The 22,513-nt window shown below is 42.6% G+C and overlaps 1 protein-coding gene across 2 annotated transcripts in view; it reads left to right on the top strand.

Moving 5' to 3' along the window:
• DAAM1 (dishevelled associated activator of morphogenesis 1) overlaps positions 1–22,513 on the top strand; it is a 185,571-nt gene that overhangs the window by 45,388 nt on the left and 117,670 nt on the right. For both annotated transcript variants that reach the window (XM_007466041.1, XM_007466040.1), the window contains exon 2: positions 20,372–20,590. In XM_007466041.1, coding sequence (XP_007466103.1) covers positions 20,408–20,590 — 183 coding nt within the window. In that variant the 5' untranslated portion in view covers positions 20,372–20,407. The remainder of the gene's footprint in view (positions 1–20,371; positions 20,591–22,513) is intronic.

Here is a 22,513-nt window from a genome sequence, read left to right as displayed (position 1 = left end):
AGGGGGATAGTTAGTAGTAGACTTGGGAACTGCTTTGATCCTGACCTTCTGACCCTGTTGTTGTCATCGGTGGATTTCTACAAAAGCACATCCTACAGGTCAGTGGCTCGGGAAACTCTGAGGTAGCGTCTGGTTTTCTGTTTACCCCCAGGTTGGCCATTTCCAGCATTCTGCATTGCTCTGTGTGGATCCACATTTCTATCTGGTATCAATTTCTTTCTGCCTGAAGGACTTCCTTTAAAGAGCGTTGGCCTTTGTTCTGGCACACAGTTAAGTTCCTTGGGATCATTGAGATCCTTTTGAGGTTGCTTTTAAGCTTCTTCCAGAGCAGCCTGAGTCTAGGACCCTTTTGGAGACTCTTCCTGATGTTTTATGTAGTCTGATCTCTTTCTCATCAGGCTGGTAGGAATGCATATCATTCCCAGCCCTGTGTGGATCCTAGGTCCATGTGCAAAGCAGTACTCAGCTAAAGATTTGAGGGGACCCCTCTGCAGATTTCCAGAGCACTAGCTGCCTCAGCCTCCCTGAACTTTATCTCTGACTCTGCATCTCAGCACGACCCCTGAACTTGGCTTGGGTTTCCTCTTCTTGCACTACTGCCTGGAGTAAGGTGGGGAGACAGTAGGGCTCACCTCACCTGGAATTTCCTTCTCTCAGTTTCATGTATTTTGTCCATCTTTGTAGTTATCTGTAGTGCAATTCCCATAGCAGTTAATCCTTCATGGACAGAAATGGGAGTCCAGTGTCTTGTTTGAAGTTCCGAATGTTAGCCTCTCAGGGGTAACTCTACATCCCCTGTTTCTCCAGAACACACACATCACCCTCTGCTTCCTTTTCCTTCCTCTCCTGGGTGCTCCATATTCCAGGGGACATGGGAGTTACTAGTAAAAACGAATTGCTATTTGAAGCAGGCAAGATATTTGTTCTTGCCTCTCGAAAATGGGCTGACAAATTGGCCACTCCCTCCACTCACTCACCATCTGTCTTCTCTGAGCCAGAGTCTGGAATGTTGCAATGGCTTGAGCAGCCAGGGCTCAGGTGTGCCTGTGAACTAGCTCTGCAAGGGCAAGGTGCACATCTGCTTTGTTCATGCTTGTATCCCAACGCAGAACAGGGGAGTGGGCACACCCTAGGTCCATGAATGAATGAATAAAAATGTATAAATGATCACACACGCAGAATTGTGAATTGGGGATTGGTGTGTACCTGTGAATTGTCTATGTGGAAAAACCAGTTTGACGTGTGTGTGGGTGTGTGTGGGTGTGTGTGTAGGTTGATTATCTGTGGGCATCTCTGTGCTGGTGGCTTTTCCAGTATGAGCAAGTATGGTTGTTAGCCAGCATGTTTTTCGACAAAGGAGCTGCCTGTTACCTTACACTTGCCATTACCCAGTGAGGTGGGACGGTGGAGGGGGGAGTAACCACAGAGGAGCCAGTAGCCAGCTTAGCAAGAATGCTGACCACGGCTCTGGTTACTGCTGATGAATAGGAGGGAGATCTAACAAAAACAGGCTGTCTTGGTTGATTACTTTCATGGAATGGAGAGTGATACCTGTAAGGTAAACGCTGATTTTAGGAGAAAAAAAAAAGAGACGTGGGGTGCAGGGGAAAGGTGATGGTATGTATGTAGCCATCATGAATAAGTAAGGGTTAAGCATTTTTCTGTCATGTCTTCAAGTGGATTGAATGATCCCTTGAAATGCAAAGCCTAACTTTCTGGACTAATTTGAGGTCTCTTTTAATGTTATACTGCCTCTTGTTTTGGCATTAATTTTCTCATCCTTCTTTAAAATCTAGTTACCAATGTTTGCCTTCATCTTTTAGGGATCGGCTGTTATGCTTCCATGGGTGCCCTTTTGTAATTTATTCTTTCCATTACTGTATTCGCTTGCTTATTTAAGGTTGGTTAGAAGCCATGAATGTAACAGGATACACTGTACTGCTCTTTCAATAGCTTTAGAACTGAGCTTTAGGAGGTAGGGTTTTGGATTACTAAGCAAATTCTTTCCTTTTGGATCAAATTTGCCAATAAATATCTAACAAAAAATTCCTTAATTAGACACTTCTAGTTTCTTATGTAATGTTCCTGGACCTGACTTCTGGAGAGTATATGTTCTAAGGATAAAGGTAGCAATATTTACTTCTGTAGCAAAAAATATAGTGGGTTTAAGAAGGTTCTGAATTGTACAATTCTGGTGAAAGTGAACAGCTATGCATTCTGTTGCTATGGTGATTAGATGCAACTGCAGTGATATACAGCCTTGTCTTTGGTAGTTTCCCCTTCACTCCCCCCACCATTCTAAATTAATTATAAGTTTAAAGGGAAAAAGTCATTGCTCGTATTGGTGTTTTACAGTTGAACAGATTGTTTTCATTTTGAGAACTAACAATTGTAGGGGTGGGTGTGGTGAAATGGAAAAGTGCAGAAATGAAAGCATTCTGTGAACCAGAGCCAGAGCATAGATATTCATTGACAGTGGGCTGCAGTCCCAAAAGGACGAAAAGAGACACTTAAGGACTCATGGCTTATCTCTTTGATTAACCAAGATAATGAATGGATGTAAAGGGAATTGAAAGTGCCTGGCATGTTAGAGAAGATTGATAACAGAGAGTTAATTTTTAAAAAGACGAGTTTACAAACAAATATTGCTAAAACTTTCAGAAACAGCTTGATAATTAAGGCAAAAAAATGTAGTCCAAGCCCATACTTAAAAAAAATTACAATAGAAGGAACTAAATGCAAGCAAGAGCCCTTCCTTCTCCAATCTCCATTTTATTCTCCAGAAGGAGCCACTCTTCCTGGGCTTTTGTATCTGCTATTTTGTCACATGCTCAACAATTTCTCTGCATATTTAAATAAGTATATCCTTCTTACGTTTATGGTGTACCATGGTTATTATGCAGATTGGACTTTTTATTTAATATACTTTAGACCTCTGAACGCGGTACGCGGGCCTCTCACTGTTGCGGCCTCTCCCGTTGCAGAGCACAGGCTCCGGACACGCGGCTCAGTGGCCATGGCTCACGGGCCCAGCTGCTCCGTGGCATGTGGGATCCTCCCAGATCGGGACACGAACCCATGTCCCCTGCATTGGCAGGCGGACTCTCAACCACTGCGCCACCAGGGGAGCCCCGATGGCTCATTCTTTTTAATGGCTGTATGGTATTTCATTACACAGAAGTACCCTAAATCATTTAACCAGTCTTGTATTGATAGCTTCCCATATTTAGCCACATGATATCTTTTGGCTGTTTAGCAATATTCCTCAGAATATGGAGTCCAAATATTAACCCTAGTCCAACTACTCCAGGCGTGGTAAGTAAGTCAAAGTAACAATTTAAAAAAGAGCTTTTCTTATCTCATTTAGAACAGATTTTGCAAGACAGGCAGTCTCTTTAGTCTTCTTGAATTACCCAATAAGGCAATTACTGCTCTCACCCAAATTATATAGAAAATTACAGAGTTGGGTGGCGTGGGCATATTGGATAGTATCAGCTTTCTTCACACTTTCATTTTGATGACGGTGAAAGGACATTTTTTTTGGCCTGGCTTTAAATCAAGAGTATGGTAATCCATGTATAGTAATTAATGATGAAAATTTAGTAAGGATCCTTCCTCACTATTTGTTTGGCTCCTGCAGTTTCAGAATTGTTTATAAGGCTATGTGAGTAACTTCCCAAGGATACTTATCACATGGAGAGAAATCACCAATGAGAAAACACTCTTTATTGTAGCTGCTGGTAGTTTCTATTTGGGCTGATTGTTAGCTTTGTTTAATGAAAAGAGGTGATATATGTTTATCACTTCACCCACTCAATGCATGTGCTCTTTTGTCCTTGGTGTGTGCCCACTTAGCTCTCACAACTTTACCTCTTCCCTTATCCTCAAGGTCTATTCATTGCTTTGATCGTGTACAGGTTAGGCAGTTTTGAAGTGCGTATTAAAAGAAAAACACTCTGTTTCCTTGAGAGCACGTGCTTCATCTTTGTACTTCTTCAAGGCTCTACTTTTGTATGAGTTCTGAGCGCCCAGAAATGGCGTCATTATCCAGTTCTCCCCAGGCCAGCTGGGATTTCTGGAAGTGACTTGGAACTCAATTTCCAGAGGTGCTCATTAACAGATAAGTTTCTGGTGTCTTCCATATTTTCCCAGAGCTTGATAGACATGTCGCATTGATGCTGATTTGTTCAAACCCTGTCATCATTGTCTGTGAGCTGTGCATGCTTATGTTCTAGTGTCTTCTAACGATCTCAGAAAAATCCATTTTACTCTCCCATTTACAATAGGCATTGGCTTCCAAAGTAATGGTAACTTTTGTTTTGTTGGGACTGATACCAGTACACTGGTGATCATTTTGCTGTTCTTAGAATCATTGATTTTCTTCCCAGCTGTTTGCAATGAATATTTAGTGATATTTGAAGGAATCAGGTTTCAATGGCATAAATTTTTGGGAGGTATGGCCAGGAAATAATTAGAATCTTGTCTCATAGGACTGTTGTCAGCATTCAGACCTCAATTTCATAAAATTCCTTGATAAAATCTTAATGTGGTCCTGGAAAGACCATCTCTTGCCTCGTAAGTTCATACAATCACCATGTTTTCATTTGGTTTCTACAAGCAGTGTGATTACATTTTTATTGATTGATAAGGAGGACCCCAAACATTTCACCTTTTAAAGATGGAACCTCAGGAACATGTACTTGAGAGAAAATTGCTGGAAAACAACTTTAAAGTTGTTGTAGCCAAACATTTGGCATCCAAGTAAATATGGATTATGCATACCCTTTTTCAAAGTACCTAAAGGGAGAGAAGAATTTTGAAAATTGTACTGAATTTACCTTTATAAAAACACAATTTTAAAGTATATTTGATTGCATCTTAAACACATACCAAGTACTAAATTTTCTTCATGTAAGAGCATCCTGAAATCTCCTGTTCTGGTTATATTTGTGATGCCCTTAATGATTTCTGATCCACAATAGAAGTATAATTGAAACAGAGCCAAATAAAAGGAAAAAATAATAGAACTGCCCAGCCTCTCATCTAAGCAGCCCTGTGGCCATCTGAAGAACTTCCAACATAATGGCTTTAGTGAACCAGAAATTCTCCAATAATTGCCTCTTGCAACAGGCAGAATTTATAACAACAAAACATTTTTTTAAAGTTTGTCATGTTATCCCTATAGCTGGTACCTGCAGCCTTGGGAATATTCTTCCTCTCTATGTTCATTAAGGTTGTGTCTAGCATTACAATTGAAGTTTTTAGATTTGGCTGACGTACAACAACTTTGAAATGGGTCATTTTGGTGGATCTACAAATCAGTATAATATTGACAGTGAAGCTGTCTGCATTTTGGGGCGTGGGATTCAAGTATGAAGAAAGCAAGCTGTAATTTTAAATAAAAGAATCAGTATAATGATTAACGAGTTATTCGGGTATATACTTAGAGTTTTGATGGAGTTTTATTGAGAAGTCTTGCAAGATTTCTAGTTTCAGTAGAAAACTTGCATCTGTATCATGCACTTATGAGAGTTCATCATCTACGTGAAACTATTCCAATAGGCTCCCCCAAACTTGGACACACATGGAAGTAATAGCCACCATTTATTGAGAATCTTCCATGTGCCAAGCATTTGGCTAAATACTTTAGCGACTTTACAGTTAATACTTCCAATTCTGGAAGCATTTCTATGCATTCACACATATAGGGGTGTGCGTGTGTGTGCGTGTGTGTGCACTTGTGTGTAGCTACAAATACGGTTTTGAGTTTTAACATAAATGGTGATAGGTATGTATTATCATGCAACTTGATTTCTTTTTTTCTTTTCTTTTTCCACTCTGAATGTGTTGGATCTTTCCCTGTCAGTATCCATGGACCTAGCACATTCTTTGAAATCAGGCATAGGATTCTATAGCACTAGTTCTCAAACTTGCCAGCACATTGGAATCACCTGTGGAATTTGGAAAATTACCCAAGCCTCGGCCCTCAGTACTAGAGAGTCTTATATGATTGGTGTGATGTAAAGCCTGGTTGTCAGAGTATGAGACCCAGTGTTTTATACTGTGGGTGCCCCAACAGTTTTTAAAAGATTCCCGTTTTGAAGAACACTTAGATATTCTCTATTACAAATAATGAATCCTGTTTTCTTCCTATTACAATGTTGTAGTGCACATTCTTGTTAATATATCTCTGTGCTCACGTGTAAGTATGTTGGTAGGTTAATTCCCAGATATGGAATCTAGTAATTCTTAGATGTGGGTCAATGGGCCACTGCATTATAAGCAACAATAGATACTGCCAGGTTGCGATACAATTGACTCCCATCCACTGGTTATTAGATGGCCCATTGTGGGGCAGAGGGCTTTTTGCTGCCTCTTTTTTTTCTTTTTAAACTGGTCTTCTCCCTCGCCTGCCTTGTTCCCACCCTGGTTATAAAAAACTTTGTTCAGATTTTGGAGGGTTGTACATCTGAGTGCTTATGGAGGTTCCCAGCATGAAGGGAGCTTGGGGAAATCTCACGTCAAAGCTTTATTTCTCTAGGTGTTTTTAAGTACTGTGTCTTTGGAAATTAGTTTCATAGGCTGACAGGACAGTCCTGGCTTCACTTCTAATCATTAGAGGAATGTGCATCTCTTGCAGGGCTGGGTGGTTCTGATTTAAAAGCAGCAGCTCCCAGAGCCACATGAGACCTGAACAGGTGGAGGCCAGAGCGCCTCTTTATTGCCTTCTTTCTACAGCTGAACTTGCCTTCAACAGAAGCTTTTACTATCATCTTTCCATAAGCCTCTCTTGAAAAATTATTATGTAAAATTTATAGGTAGAATTTTTATGAAGGGTAGGGTGCCTCTTCCGAAGGGAGTTTCAGCTTTTATAATGTGACTCCATCGTCTGGTCCTAGTTGTTTCTGGGTGGCTGTTCTCTCCGCCTCTTGAGCAGGACTCATTAGGAACAGCCCGAGCATAGGTGGGGTGCTGGTATTGCCCCAGATGAGCCCCTCAGAGCAGCAGGGGTGTAGAGAGACTCGGCATCTATCTAGTAAACAGCTCACCACTCTGTAACTTGGAACCCAGGATCACCATGTACTTAGCTTTCCGTAAATATTTTTCACATCTACAATGGCAAACCATGGCTGTGTTCACACTTGTTCAGACTGCTCTTTCTGAGGCAAAACTGGGAAAGCCAGTTGGTAAAACCTTGCAGTAGGTTTTCTACCTTGGTGACCAATTCACAATTACTTTCCTGGGCAGACAAGATGCCTTCAGATGTCGAAAGGAGAATAATAAATAGATGAGATCACTGACGAAAATGTGAGGGGGAATCAGGTCAGTGTTGCAAATGTCAGTGTCGTTGCAGTGGGTGTGCTCTGTGGTAGTTTTTGTGTAAGTGGTTGGATCGAAATATTAAACCTGTTGAATGCTTCAAAATATACAGAAAGGCTAAGTTTCTTTTTTAATGCCTTTTCCACACTGCCCCAAAACCCTCAGAGAATTTCCCACAATTTGCAGATAAGCTGACTAACCTGCAGAGCCCTTGATTTAGTGGTGACAACTGCCCTATAGAGATTAAACCAGCCTCATTCCAGGAATTTGTTCTGCTGATACACACAGGAATGTCAGGGAAAGGAATCTGGTTAACATATTTCCACCAAACAGTAGCTGACAAATATAAATCCCCCTTCCAACTTTTTAATGTAGTTCTCACTTCCCTTTGTAACGTCCACTTAAAATCTATCAAACACTTATAGAGGACTTCAGGATGCTGAAGTCTTTTTTAAAGTCACTCACCAAAAAAAAGTGTTTGAGCTGGTATTTGAACCCAGGTCACGACTCCACGGCTGCCTGTCATATTATATCTGCTCATCCGTTTTTCCCTAACTGAAAAGCTACATTTGCCATGAAAAAGATGGGAGTTTCTTAACAGTTATCAGAGAGTGAGGCTGATTTTAACCAAGAACTTTTGTTCTACATGGTATTTTATTTTATTTTCTCCTGTTGCAATTGTAATAAAGTAATCTTAGAACAACATGAAAAGACGAAGGTAATCAGTGAGTTTTAAAATTTGCTTTCAGTAAACATGAAAACATATAAACCCTCTAGGCAAGTTTTTATTTCTTTATTTTCAGTCCAGAGACCTGTAGTTTCCCTATGATACCAGGAGACGGAGATGTTATTTTCCATGGAGGCTTGTGCAGAAATAGAAATTATACCTACTCGGCCTTGATAAAATGTAATTATACTATTTGAGAAGGAGTAAGATTGAACAGCATCTGGTTTGGGGCTGTGAGGGTCAGCAGCGGTACTCACGTTTCCAGGGGACCACGTCTTATGGCCTCACTGGGGAGATAAGAAAAGAGTACTTGTACGTTTTAGGACACCAGCCATCACCTGTAGTCTATATGCTCTGGTCCTCTGCTGATAATATTACTGGGAGGATGCGTCGTGAGTCCTCGGCCTAGAGTGCCCCCCAGTTTATCTTTTCTAGATCACACTAAATTTTGCTTGAAGATTTGGAAAACATAGTTGTTCAAACCAAGTACAGTTGACCCTCGAACAACACGGGTTTGAACTGAGAAGCTCCACTTGTACCTGGAGTTTCCTCAACAGTAAATACTACAGCGCCACATGATCCGCACTTGGTCCAATCCCCTTTTGCAGAACCGTGGATACGGGAGGAACCGAGTATGCAGTGGGCCAACTGTAAATTACACTCAGATTTTCTACTGTGTGGAGGATCAGAGCCCTTAACCCCCTTGTTGTTCAAGGGTCAGCTGTATTTATCTGCTCACCCTCTTTTCTCTCAGAATTTGCCAGAATCATTTCGGTTAGGAGGTTCCAAAAAATGCCTAATACTATGTTTCTTTTTAGACAATGTCTTTTTAATGTCATTTGCATATTCTCTGTGGATGGCACCAGAGGGTTGGCCGCTTGTTTGGGAAGGTCTGAAACCTTAAGTACCTCAAGTGTGGTCATTTCGGTGGGGAGACCTTTTAAGACGCAGCACGTTGACCTGAAGTGGTGAAGACTCTGACCTTTAGGGCTTGTTTCAGTCGGATCACCAGAGGACCAGAGCATATAGACTACAGGGGATTGTAGCTTGTAGATTGGTGGCTGTGCTATCTTACTGTCCTACCCTTTCTGAAAAGGGCTATTAGGTGATTCAGGAAAGTTGCATTCTTTTACATATTCGTTGAAGAACAAAACTTGGCCTCTTGGAAGAGTGAGAGCTTCGATGTGACAAAGCTGGCCGTTTGAGTGGTAGCTTCTTATGTTTGTATAACCCCCAGTTATAGGGGGTTTGTCTCAATTTGTCTTTAAAGACTCTGAGTGGGTTCCTTAGAGTCAGGGAGGTAGAAAACTCAAAGGGGGGAAATGATTTGCGTTTCTTTCAGCGTGGGTTTAAATTTGTTTATTGACTTCCCTCACAGACCAGTAACAGGCCCTCTGGCAAGGTTGCGCTTTGTTTGGTGGGGCGCTCCAATGACACTTGGTTTGGCTCTTCTCCCAGATGATCTAGACTAGATGTCCTGGCTTCCAGACTGGTTTCTGTCACGTGAACAGCACAAACTTCCTAACTCGAGATTTGTGTTATATTGGCTTCAGGGATTTATGCCCTAAACCCACGGTTAAAGTATTGAGTCATGACAGAATAGTCGTTGCCAGCTTTTCAGGGTAAAGACCTGGAGGTCCCCTCCTTTGCTCTTTATGTGAGGAGGGCCTATTTTCTGGCAGGAGTCCATGGCTTGGGCCTGGAACAAGACTGTTGATTATGTGCTGGTTGAGGCTTGGTCTGGCTTGGGGGTGTGCATGCACTTCATTTGGGTTCCTTCCTCCCTTATCTCAGGAGGAAGTAGGGAAGGAAGGGGACTGGTTCTGGCTTCCACTTTGCATGCCCCCCCTCCCCCACAGTGATGCAAGCAGACCCAGAGGAGGGAGTGTGCTTTGCTTTTGCTGTGCTGCTTACACAGTGGAGCAGGAAGTGTTTTCAGGGTGCCAGAGGCTTATTTGAATGTTTGGATTTTGGTTTCCCCGTCCATGGTGGGATGCCCTCATTGTTTTCCTCTTGTCTCAGAAAAGTCATTGGGTTGAGAGCATTGACTGCTGGGTGAATTTCCAGGAGCCACTCCAAGAAGTGCCCTATTAGAACATCCTTTTGGGACCAAGCGTGTGTGGGAAGGGCTGTCCCTCCACTGGACTCACTGAGAAACGCCCTTTCCGTTTCCTGATGGAGAGGATGTTGAAACTTACGGGGAAAACACATTCCGTTTCAGACGTTTCTCCTACAGCCTTTAGACTGCAACCCATCATTTTTTAAAGCTCCAAATAGTATTTGGCATCTGGTGTTCTTGAAATGAAACCAGACATGAGGAATGTGAGATGGGAGAGAGATGGCCAAGGAAAGAAGCAAAGCAATTTTTTCCTTTCACATTCTTCTTGATAAGAGAATTTGGGTTAACATTAACATGTTGAAACCCAAGTCGTATGTCAGGGCCCTCTGCAAAATGTGAGGTAAACTGCAGCTCTGAAAACAATAGGTTCACTAATTAAAACTGAGGGTTCTCTTAACCTTTCTCTTTAAAATTGCACTTGTGGCATAATCTTTTTTCTTGCCCTTCTTTTTATGTCTGTGACATTGTTTCAGAAATTCCAGAGACCATTTATAATAAACAATGACAATATTTTAGTGGTAAAATGATAACTGGAGAATTAAATGCAAAATACTATCTTGATTAAAATAATAGACGTGGAGCTCGACATACATGCCCACTGCGTTTCGTGTGTCCATGCAGAAATTCTCAACCGTTTAACCAAGTTGGTAACAGGAAGGGACCACCGTCTCCTTCTTTCCCTTCCTTCAGCATGTAAGCTGTTGTTTCCCCTGTAACCCCTTTGGTTAGGGGAAGACCTTGGTAACTTAGCCAGTGAGTGTATCCCTCAGCCATCTTATAAATGTGTGCCATAAGTCCCTGATGAGCCAGCGAGACTGATGTGTGTATCAGTGCAAATCTATTTTGTCAACACGACCTTCCAGTTTCCCCCATATGTTAGGTACTGCTCATGTGTAGCTTTGTGGAAAGCAAACTTTCCATATTACGTATGTATTGTGACTTGGCATTATCAAAGGAAAAGTATTAAAGGGGGTTTTCTTGTGGACTGTTTTTGTTCTCTAGTTTTTTTTGTTCTTTTTTTTTTTACTCATCATAATCGTAAACAACATTCCCGCAAATTTGGTCCTCATTTTTTGACTGTTATCACATTGAGACTCTTGTTTGTTTTGGTAAAGAGCAATACAAATGACTCTGACTTCGAGCTCGGCCACAGATGGATTAAATTTCTGATTCTTTGCTAAGCAAAATGCACCTGCTCCAGAATCTTAAGTAGCTTTTTAATTGCTTCCTTGTGCACGGCGTAGCAATATTCATCTGTAATGCTATAGGTGGATTGCAGTTTGGGTGTCCCAGAAGCACCTTCCTTCTCCCCTCTGCAGCAGGGCCAGAAGCTGAGATGAGAAGATGTGTTCTGGTTGAGGGCCCAGCTGTCCTGGTGGAATTAGTCCTTTCTCTCAGGCCGATCTGATTGAAATGGGGGCCAAGATGTGGAAACATCGGCTGCTGGTTTCAGTAACTACACATTTCCTCTTCAGTGGCCAAAAGGACCAACTTCACTGCTCCCTAAATGTCCCCACTAGGTGTGACCTCCCTAATCTGTGAGTTTTCTTCACCTATTTCTCTAGCACCTACCACTGAGTCTGGCCTATGGAGGCTCAGGTATGATATCTGAGTAAGTGAATACATCTTGGGCGAAGTGTTCTCTGAATGTAAGGAGGGGGGAAAATGTCTAAAAGATTCTATCAGCGGATTTGTTTCCAATGGAGTTTACTTGAGGATGGGTGGAAAAACCAAGCACCCGCCAGTTCGGCCAGAGAGAAATTTCTCACTGTAGGGAAGCTGCAGATACCCCCAGGATGAAGTCTGTTTGTGAGGCTACTGTCAGCATCAGAAATCTTGACAAGTGGCTAAAGAGCACTTGGCAATCTGATTGCCTTCAAATGTTTTGGCAGTTGTGAAAAACAGATCTACAGGCAACTGTGGGAAAAACACCGAGTCGCACCACCCTGAAGTTCAGAGATGAGACCATCTGTTCGCTTAGGCATTTGTGCTTTTGCATTCAACAGACATTTATTGCAAATATACTGTGTGCCAGGCACTGAATGAAACTTGGTCCCTGCCTTTAGGATCTCATAGTTTAGTGGGGGAAACAGACATGAATTTTAAAAAAACCCCAAAACCAAAAAAAGACTCAACTATGTATATGGTGCCGGGGGTGTGAAAAGAAATGTGTGACCATCTCTGGGACATTGAAGGGTCATAAAAGCAGCAGTATTGGAGTGTGGTCTTGACAGGTAAGTGGAAGATAGTCAGGTAAAGATGGAAAGGAGCACCTAGGCTGAGGGGACTGCAGAGGGATGGGCTCAGAGGTACAACTACTGCTGCGGGCATGTGTGTATGGGGCGAGCACACGGGTGCACAGCATTTAAGGTGTGGGAGAAGAGGGTAGAAAATAAAGGAGGGTCTTTATTTGGTCCAGGCTGGGAAGTTGGACCACATCCAGGAGACACTGCAGAGCCCAGTGACACAGTCGGATTTATGACGTGCTGAGAATAAATCCCAGATTCCTCGCTCCGGTGTACAAGGCCCTGGGGTCTGGGCCCTGGCCCCCTGCAACCTCATCTCTCTTAACAACACTCCCATTACTCGCTATGCTCCAGCCCCACTAGTCTTTCTCCCTGACTCAAATGTGCCGAGGTCCCCACCTGCCCTGGGCTTCTGCACACACTCCTGCTGCCTGGAGTCCTCTTCCCTGACACTCTGCAGAGCTGGTCCCATTTATGCATCAGTCTTCACTTTAAATGCCCCCTCTCAGATCACACTATCTAAAGTAGCCGTCCCCTCCCACCAGCACCATCACCACCATTTTCTTTCATTTTCTTCTTGCATCCCCTGTAACACTAACTAAAATCAGTAATTATGTTATAGTTTACTTGATTCTTTCACCTGCCTTCTTCAAATCAAATAAGCTCCCTAAAGACACGTTCTCTTATTTTCAGCCTTTTTTCTTTAGTACCTAGCACAGTGTTTGGCACCTGATTGATACTTGATAGACATTGGACACAATGAATTAAATGGATAAATGTGATGGACTAGGGCAGCTGTTGGCAGCCTTCAGCCCACAGGCCCACGTGGGCACACCACCTATTCTTGTATGTTCCATGAGCTCAGAATGATTTCCACATTTTTAAATGGTTTAAAGTAAATATTTGTGACATGAGAAAGTTATATAAAATTCAATTTTAGTGTCCACAAATAAAGTTTTATTGGCACACAGGCACACACCCTTGTTCACAGATGTCTGTGGCTGCTTTCATGTTGTGGCAGGCTTGAGCAGTTGTGATAGAGGCTTAATGGCCTACAAAGCCTGAGATATTCACTATCTGGCCCTTTTCAGAAAAGCTTTGTCAACCCCTAGACTGGGGTCAGGAAGAGGAGTTAAGAAGCTGTTGTAGTCATTCACATGAGAGATGAGAGGAGGCTGAACTAAGCAAGCAGGTTCTCTGACCTCTGCAAACCCCACTCCCAACAATTAGGCTGTTCTGAATAAACATCTCTTTGCCTTCACCAGCAAATCAAGTCTCCCTCAAATCATTCTTCCTAATTGCCACACTCCCTGCCAAGTCTCCTCTTAAATCTCATGTTTCAAGTGGGGATGATGGAAAGAAGTGATGGGTGTGAATGTGCTTCTAGAATCTTGTACACAGGCAGTTGTTGGGATCACTCGTTAGTGAAGTGCTAGAGCAGTTAAGAGAGCTGGCCAGAAGTGCCTACTGCCACTAAGGGGTCAAGTGGGATGATGACTTTTGCTTCCTGTTTTGGTCTATATCCAGGAAACTAGGCTCTGAACAGTGGAGCTCCAAGTAAGTGCATTAAAAATGGTTGCTTGTTGGAAAGCAACAAAGTTTTGCCGTCATCTACAGTTTAAGGATGGACTTAGTGGCGGACCTTGTATTTGGGGTTCCACGGAGGAGCCAGAATAAAAACTTGGTCTTTGGGATTTACTGAGGCTTTTAAACACAAATCACCTATCAAAGGCAGTATTTGTCCTTATTAAAATGATTTCAATTAGGTCCTTAAATGTAGTAGGCTCTATATCGCATTACCCATCTTAGAAATTAGCCAAGACCCCTTAGTATTCTTCTGTTTATAGAACTGTTGGCATATTTTTAAGACTTGAAAAATGCTTTGGACTGATTTTTCTTAGATCTTAATGTCTCCTCTGCTCCCCTCTTCTATACCACCAGAACGTAGTATAACTTGTGTTTAAGCGAAACAACTTGTAAAATGCAAAAGTAAAGTAATTACTCTCTTTGTTAGTTTTTCAAATACATTGATTGCCCTCCTTTATGTGTGAGGCACTGTGCAACACATGCCCTGGGCACTTTTCCCTATGGAGTTGACTCTTCAATGGGGGAAGAAAGACCCAGACCACAGATTATCGTACCTGTTGGCTGTGCATTGTAGAGGGTCTCAAAACGCTAAAAGGCCCAAATCATGTTCAGATGGGTGGGTAGGTTAGCGAGACTGTCTGCCAATGAACTTGAAGGCTGAGCATGGACCCTCCATGAGCTGGCCTTCGCCTGCTTTGTTTCCTTGACCTCATCTCCGAGCAGCCTGAACACTGCCTCCCCTGCCCCCTTCCACACACATGCGCATGCAGTCAGACCTTGACAGTAGCCTCTGAACAGTCGCTCTTCAGTTGACGGACCAGCAGTGGTAGGGTATGTGGGACACTTGAGTGGGAGGTGCTTCCTGCCCTGAGGACACACACCGGAGACAAACATGAACAGTTATAGTTTAATGAGATAAGTCTTATCTCCCATCTCCTGGTGTACATCAGTGCCATTGCTGCCAACCTGCTGGTTAACAAAGTGCAAGAATTGTACACTTAGAGAAAGCCTTATAGCAATTTGACATTACTGAGATATTTGTACTGTATTTTACAAAAATATGTTTGTAACAGATTGGTGGGAAAACTGTCCTTCACCACAGTTTGGGAAGCTGGTGTGTAGATCACCATAACTTAGAAGTTTTTGATAGGAACAGTTTTGCGTACACATTTCCCCCTCCTCTGTCACAGAAACAAATAATCATATAAAATGTTTTTTAAAAATCTTATCTCGTTTTATTAATTGTGAAAGTAGTATTGTGAGGACAACTTGGAAAGTAGAAGAGTTTTGGGGTTTTTTAAAAGTAATCCATACAGCTGACATGAGCTAAATGCTGCTTATATTTTAGTGTATTTCTCTTGTCCTTCTTTTCTGCCCATGTATCAATATATACATTTTTTTCATACATAAATGGGACATTGTGTACCTATTTTTTATTTCATATATCGTATTTGCATGTCATTAAATATTCTTTTTAATTTTTTTTATTAAGTTATAGTTGATTTACCATATTATATTAGTTTCAGGTGTATAACAGTGATTCAAAATTTTTTGCAGATTATATTCCATTTATAGTTTTTATAAAATACTAGCTATATTCCCTGTGCTGTACGACATATCCTTGTATTAAATATTCTTTTTCAAAGGATTGCATGGTGGTCTATCATCTAGTTGTACCATAATTTATTTACCCTTTTCATATAGTTCTCTATTACTAACACCTATTTTATGCCCTTGTTTATTTGCTTTTATAGCTTTGTTCTTGCATCCCCTTGTTTCAAAGCTCTTATAGCTTTGAAAATTTTTATGAAAACACCTTTGATAGTGTCTCTGAATATATCCGTGGAATATATTCCCAGAAGTTGAAATTCTAGGTCAAAATTGTGACTATTTTAAGGCCTTAATAAATTGCCCTTCAGAAATGTTGAACCAAATTTCATCTACCACCAGCAGATGAGGCTTACTGCATTGAGTACTCTCAGGATTGGTACTGTCAGGGTGGGCACACTGTTGACAAAGATAAAGGCAGAAGAAATGAGTGGACCACCTGGATGGAAGATGATGGGAGTGCAAGATATTTATGGGGCGTGGAAAACGGTCTGTTGGCTAAGTGTAGGATACTTTTAAGGAAATAGAAAAGACAGAAACAGTGAGTTGGAATTGGATTTGATAGCGCACTGAAAGCCAATTTAGAATGGTGTTGGGGAACCACTGGTAGGTTTTAAGTAGGGAGATGAGACCCTCCAGGGCTCAGCTACGGGAAGATGTTATACAGCACCACCTGTACCGTACCACCCCTCACTCCCCGTGTACTCCATGCCCCTTCCCAGCTCATGCCTTTGTTTGCACTGGTCCCTCTGCCTAAGTGCCCTGCTTTCTAACATCTGTCAAAATTCCACACAAGCATCAGGGACCAGATTCTTCCCTACATAGTTCCTGCTTGATTACATAGCACTTAACTGTATAACATGTCATATTACTTTTGTAATAATTATTTGGTGCACTACTCTCTCCCCCCAGATTATAAGCTCCTAGTGACCCACTCCTTTCTGTATCCTTAGGTATCTACTATCACGCCTGGCATATAGTAGATCTTAATACACATTTACCAAAGGAATCCCAGGTACTGCATATGTCTCATATGACCTTGCATAAGTACTCCCTAGGTCAGGAGATGTATGCTTCAACAGAATGGGATATTGGTATCTTGGCTAAGTCTTTATCCCAGAGTCAGTTAGGTCATCACAGAGGGAGGGCTCCATGACCAATACCTTGCTCTTAACCTCTTTTCTCCTTTCCCAACTCAGGACTTCCAGTTGCTGGCTTTCGGAGGCCACTATCCCTTAAAGTGAGTGGAGAGCTTGTCTCTAGAAGTGTTTGCAAAACATAGTTGTTTATGAGAATTTTTATCCGAGTTTGCATCATTACACAATCAAGAAACTGGTGACAGATTTTGGAATTGGATTCTCTGATTTGGAAGAGATGCTGAAAGTCCATAAGTTGGATTTTACTTATAAAAAACTTAAGAACAAGAACAAAGTTCAACGAAGACATCCATTTCCTCACTATGCAGAATTAACCGTTGTTAAATGTTGACATACTTGCTTCTAGTCTCTCTTCCGTGTGTATACTTTTATTTTTAAATGCATAAATGATGTATGGATACATTGTTCTTTAAAAATTTAAATCGTACAGATAAAGCTTAAAGACCCCTTGACTTTCATCCCCATGCCCCATAGTCTAAAATTTTTTTGAAGTAAAGTCCTTTGTTTAAATGAGACTTTATGTAAAAGTCTGCTGTTAAATATGTGAGTATCCCATGTACATGTGTCCCATGTACTGTCATGTGCTGGGGGCACAGCAATGAGCAATATATGCAGGGCCCCTGCCCCCATGAAATAATCACAGTGGATAATTTGAAATAGTGGTACTTGCCCTGAAGAACTTCAAACAGGGTAAAGGGATAGAGAGTGACTGAAGCATGGAACAGGACTGGGGCAGATACAGTGGTTGGGGCTGGCTTTCTGAGAAAGTGAAATTCGTGCTGAGGCCTTAATGATGAAAAGAACCAGCCGTGCACAGATGTGGCCAGAACACGCCAGTCAAAGACATGGCTGATGCAAAGGCCCTGAGGCAGGACCCAGCATGGCCAGTGTAGTTAAAGTGCAGTGACCCATACGAAGAAAGCTACAGGGAGAGGTGGGGAGGCAGGCAGGAGCCAGATTGTGATGCCCTTGGAGGCTGTTGCGTGGCCTTTGCATGTTCTTATAATTGCAGTGAGTAGCCTCAGGACATTTTTATAAAATAAGATCGATACCTAATATATCAATATCCAAAAAAGGATAAAAGCAGAGCTGCTGGAATTGAAGCTGGAGTGAGAAGCTCAAGTCAACACTTGCTGAAAATCTCTAATCTCTCTCCCGTCTCCCATCTAAGAGTTGGGGTACCTTACACACCTTAGGCATTTCTAACAGCTAACTTTAGTCTGAAGACAATGGAGCCAGGGACTCCTCACCTGCATCCTATCCCAATCATAGACATTAGAAAATTCTCCCTTATGTCTCCTTACAGCTTTACCCATTGTTTTGTTTTTTAATAAATTTATTTATTTAATTTATGGCTGCATTGGGTCTTCGTTGCTGCGTGCGGGCTTTCTGTAGTTGCAGAGAGTGGAGGCTACTCTTCGTTGCGGTGCGTGGGCTTCTCATTGCAGTGGCTTCTCTTGTTGCGGAGCACGGGCTCTAGGCACGCGAGCTTCAGGAGTCGTGGCACGTGGCCTCAGTATTTGTGGCATGCGGGCTCTAGAGTGCAGACTCAGTAGTCGTGACACACGGGCTTAGTTGCTCCGTGGCATGTGGGATCTTCCCGGACCAGGGCTCGAACCCCTGTCTCCTGCATCGGCAGGCGGATTCTTAACCACGGCACTACCAGGGAAGCCCTACCCATTGGTTTTAAATTCATCCTGGGGGGTGACACAGCTCTGACCCTGTTTCTATGGATTCGCCCATAGAAATCAGTTCTAGGATAATTGCGGGCCTCTGCCTCCCCCTCAGGTCTTCTCTTCTGTCTCAGGAAGTGCCTGCTGTAGTGTTAGCCCTGTGTCTCAGCACGTGCCGTGTTTGTCAGGACAGGGACATTAATACACTGTCTGATCATCTGTTGTGCACTCTCTGTGGTGCTCAGCGGTCCCTCTAGCTTCTCCATCAAAGTCATGTGCCCACAGCTCTAAAGAATAAGAGTAGTCAAGACCCAACCACATCTGCTTTCTCTAATTTTTTTTTTTTTTTTTTTTTTTTTAAAGAGAGAAGCATAGGGGAGGCTTCTCAGAGTGGCTGCCAGTTTCTGTGGGATAAACCCAGACTCCTCAGCCTGGGTTGCAGCTTCTCCACACCAGCCCTCCTCTCTACGCTGGCCCCCCGGCTCCTCCCTGGAATTCACGCCCTTGCTCCTGCCATCTCCCTGGCACAGAAGTGGCTCTCCTCCTCTGCCCTTCCAGCTCACCAAGGGCTAATTCATAATCCACCTTGCTTCCTCCTTCCAACCCCATCTCTTTTAAAAAACTGACCATCTACAGAAGTTATACGGGAATATGCCCTCATCATAAAATATATACAGTAAAATGTGTGTTTCCTTTCTTGCCTTTTCCCCAACCCCTTCCTCTCTCAGAGTTAGGAAATTGCTGTGTATCTTTCTAGGCCTTTTGCTATGCAGTCCCATGTAAATTATTTAGGTTTTTGTATAAGATTGTTTTTAGAAGACACTATGGCACATGTTATGCACATTATTCTTTGAGTTGCTTTTTTCACTTGACAGGGTAACTTAGAAATCTTTCTAAGACAATACATGCAGTTGTAACTTAAAAAAACAACTATGCAGTCATTAAAAATGTATTTTTATGGTAAAAATTCAAATTCAAAAGGGTATAAAGTGAAAAGGAGTAGTTCTGCCATCCCCTCTTTTTGGAGGTTACTGCCGATAACACTTCCTGACATATATTCATAAATGCTTTAAAATATGTAATCCTGTAGTATATAGTATACACATCACATAGTATCTTGAACATTTTTCCATATCTACATGCACAGATGCCTCGTTCTCTTTAGTGAGTGTGTAATGTTCCATTATGTGAATATACTATCATTTATTTAACCATCTCTCTATCAGTGAATTCATTTGATCTTTTCTGTTTGAAAATCTAGCTCGTGTTAAGTCACTCCTCCTTTGTTATGAATTTATTCAACACAACAAACATTAACTGAGTGTCTTCTGACTTCCTGGTGCTGTGCGGGGCACTAGGGCCACCAAGTTGCTTGATACACAGCCCCTTCCCCCTGCTTTGAGTTATGCCAGTCTAATAGGAAGACACATTCCTAAGGAACTTTGACTGTGACACGAGCTGGAATGGATAGATATGTCTTAGCATATATATTATTAATTCTGCTTGGGGAAAGTAAAGGAGAAATTGCAATCGAACCCTAGAGGATAAGTAAGAGATCCTCTAGGTGGCAAGGAAGAGAAGGTCATTCTTGCAGGGGAGTAACAAGAACAATATGGGTTGGCAAGAAAGAGCACACGATGTGCAGAGAATGGCCCGGAGCCCAATGGGATTGGAGCGTATGCCATGGCGTGAGGTGGCTGGAGTGTTACTGCTTGCTCAGCAGCGGGTCATAGGAAACACTGAACAAGTGCCTAGACGGGCATGTGCTCTCTGCCCAGGTTGTCCCCTATGCCCTGCAGACCTTGCCTCCAGATGTTGGCTCCACTGACATTGCCTCTGGCTCACTGGGCTCTTTCTTGAATTGGTCTGACTTGAAAACTATATAAATCTTATCCATTTTTGTATTCTTAACATGTCATGTCCTCTTTTCGCAGAGTTTAATCGGTCAAGAAATAGAACAGAATTCAGCTATGGCCCCGAGGAAGAGAGGTGGACGGGGGATTTCATTCATCTTCTGCTGTTTCCGAAATAATGATCACCCAGAAATCACGTATCGGCTGCGAAATGATAGCAACTTTGCGCTTCAGACCATGGAGCCAGCATTACCCATGCCCCCTGTGGAGGAGCTGGACGTCATGTTCAGTGAACTTGTGGTGAGTCTCAGACTTCCATCCCAGGGGTAGTCGGGGCTATCCAGGAGGGAGGGGAGAGGATGTGGACAGTTTGGTTAGACACAGGCTTGCCTTTCTTCAGTGAAATGGCCCCCATCCGTCCCTTCGATCTGCACCCCCAACTGTCAGCACCGAGCCTGTGGAGAAGGAGAAAGAAAGGGGTAGCATCACTACATCAGAGGGCTTTGCTGGTGCTTTAAGTGGAGGGATTTAGACCTTTAGGTCTTCAGATATGTGGCACGACTGCTTCCTAAGTTGCCCTTTCTAATTCCTCCCCATCCCAACATGAGATGCTTGTGTGCACAAATATTTCCTTCATCTGCTTCACACCTGCTGAGATTACCCCATGCTTCCCGCCACTCCCAGTGTGTAGTAATAGTGTCTTTTAAAAAATTAGTCATACTGTCCCTCCTGTCCTTGATCCTTGGATGAAAGGCATTACTTAAATAGAGTATAATTATTTAGCCTAATGATAGGACTGCAGTAATAACTGTTGTGGGAAGCTTTTTATAGATACTATCATATTTTAGAATCCACTCTACTGAAGTGAGGGGTGTGTCTAGTGTAGGACCCATTCATCAAGAGATGCAGGTGCTCTCTTCAACTGAGTTTCTCAAGCACCTGCGAAGTAGTGTTCCTTTCCATTCTGTGTTCTGGAGGATATTATGGCACAGTCAAGGGCACTGGCACGGGCATTAGGAAGACCTTGGTTCAAATTACTGCTCTGACTTTATTATCTGTATCAGTATGGAAAAAGCATATGACTTTTCCGAGCCTACATTCCGGAAGGCGGAAGAAAAAAAAAAAAAACACCTTCTCCTAGGTTTGATGTAATGTTTAAATGAGAATAATGCAGAGTGGGAATGGCCCAAAGCCTGCCCCTTCTTAGGGGTTCAATAGACGTTACACGAGGACTCTATCCTCCCTTGATCACCACTGGCATTTTGTAATGGAGTTAGTTCTAATCAGACCATTTATATTGTTCAACAGATACTAGAGACTGCTATCATTTTACATGAATCTTAGGTCAAAAAAGTAACGTAGGCTGTGTCACTGCCCTCAAGGGCTAATAACTGAGCTTATTGTCACCCCAGCTTTGATGGACCAGGATTCACCTATAAGCTTCTCTTACGAGATAAGCCAAGAAGAGAGAGTACTATGAAGCTGATGTTTGAGTTCTGGCCACCTGAGTGGATTAATGGGCTGATTACCAACCAAAATCGGTGGGGAAAAGAGATGACTCCTGGCAGCATGTTTACACTTGATGACATTGAATATTTTCAGTGTTTCAGGCATCTCTCTCTACCCTCTCCCATTCCCACTGCATGCAGAACTCTGTTCTAGATGCTAGCAAGGAGATTCAAAACGGAAAACCAGAACCTGCTCCCAAAGAGCTGACAGTTTCAGTAGTATAACAAGAGGTATAATGCCACCAAAGGAAGAAGCACACACACCTCTGTGTAAATGTGTTTTGGGGTGTAGTACACAATGATGAGGAGGGTGGTCAGGGAAGGCTTTCTGGAGGAGGTGAGTTGTGAGGAGGGATAGAAAGTGAGAAGAGAAGTGGAGGGGATCATTGTTCATGGTCTCGGTCATCTGCAGCTAGTTTATCCTGTGATAGCAAAATCTCAGTGGTTACAACAGCAGAGGCTTACCTCTTGCTGATGCTGCATATCCAGTGTGAGTCAGCTGTGCTTCTGCTCTGTGCCGTATTCTGCTCAAGACCAAGACCCAGGCCTGATGGAATAGGAAAGAGAGACATGGTGAACTGCTAGCAGGCTCTAAGCTTGTGCTTGGACATGACACGTGTCACTTTAGCCCACATTTCTTTGGCCAATGCAAATCATGCAGGGTAAGGACATATCATCCTTCTGTAGAGACTGGCACCACAAGTCACATGGCCAA

Source organism: Lipotes vexillifer, unplaced genomic scaffold (assembly GCF_000442215.2).
Source record: "Lipotes vexillifer unplaced genomic scaffold, Lipotes_vexillifer_v1.1 scaffold25, whole genome shotgun sequence".
Classification (NCBI taxonomy): Eukaryota; Metazoa; Chordata; class Mammalia; order Artiodactyla; family Lipotidae; genus Lipotes; species Lipotes vexillifer.
The sequence above is the reverse complement of the archived record's forward strand: the minus strand, read 5'-3'. Positions and strand labels throughout refer to the sequence as shown.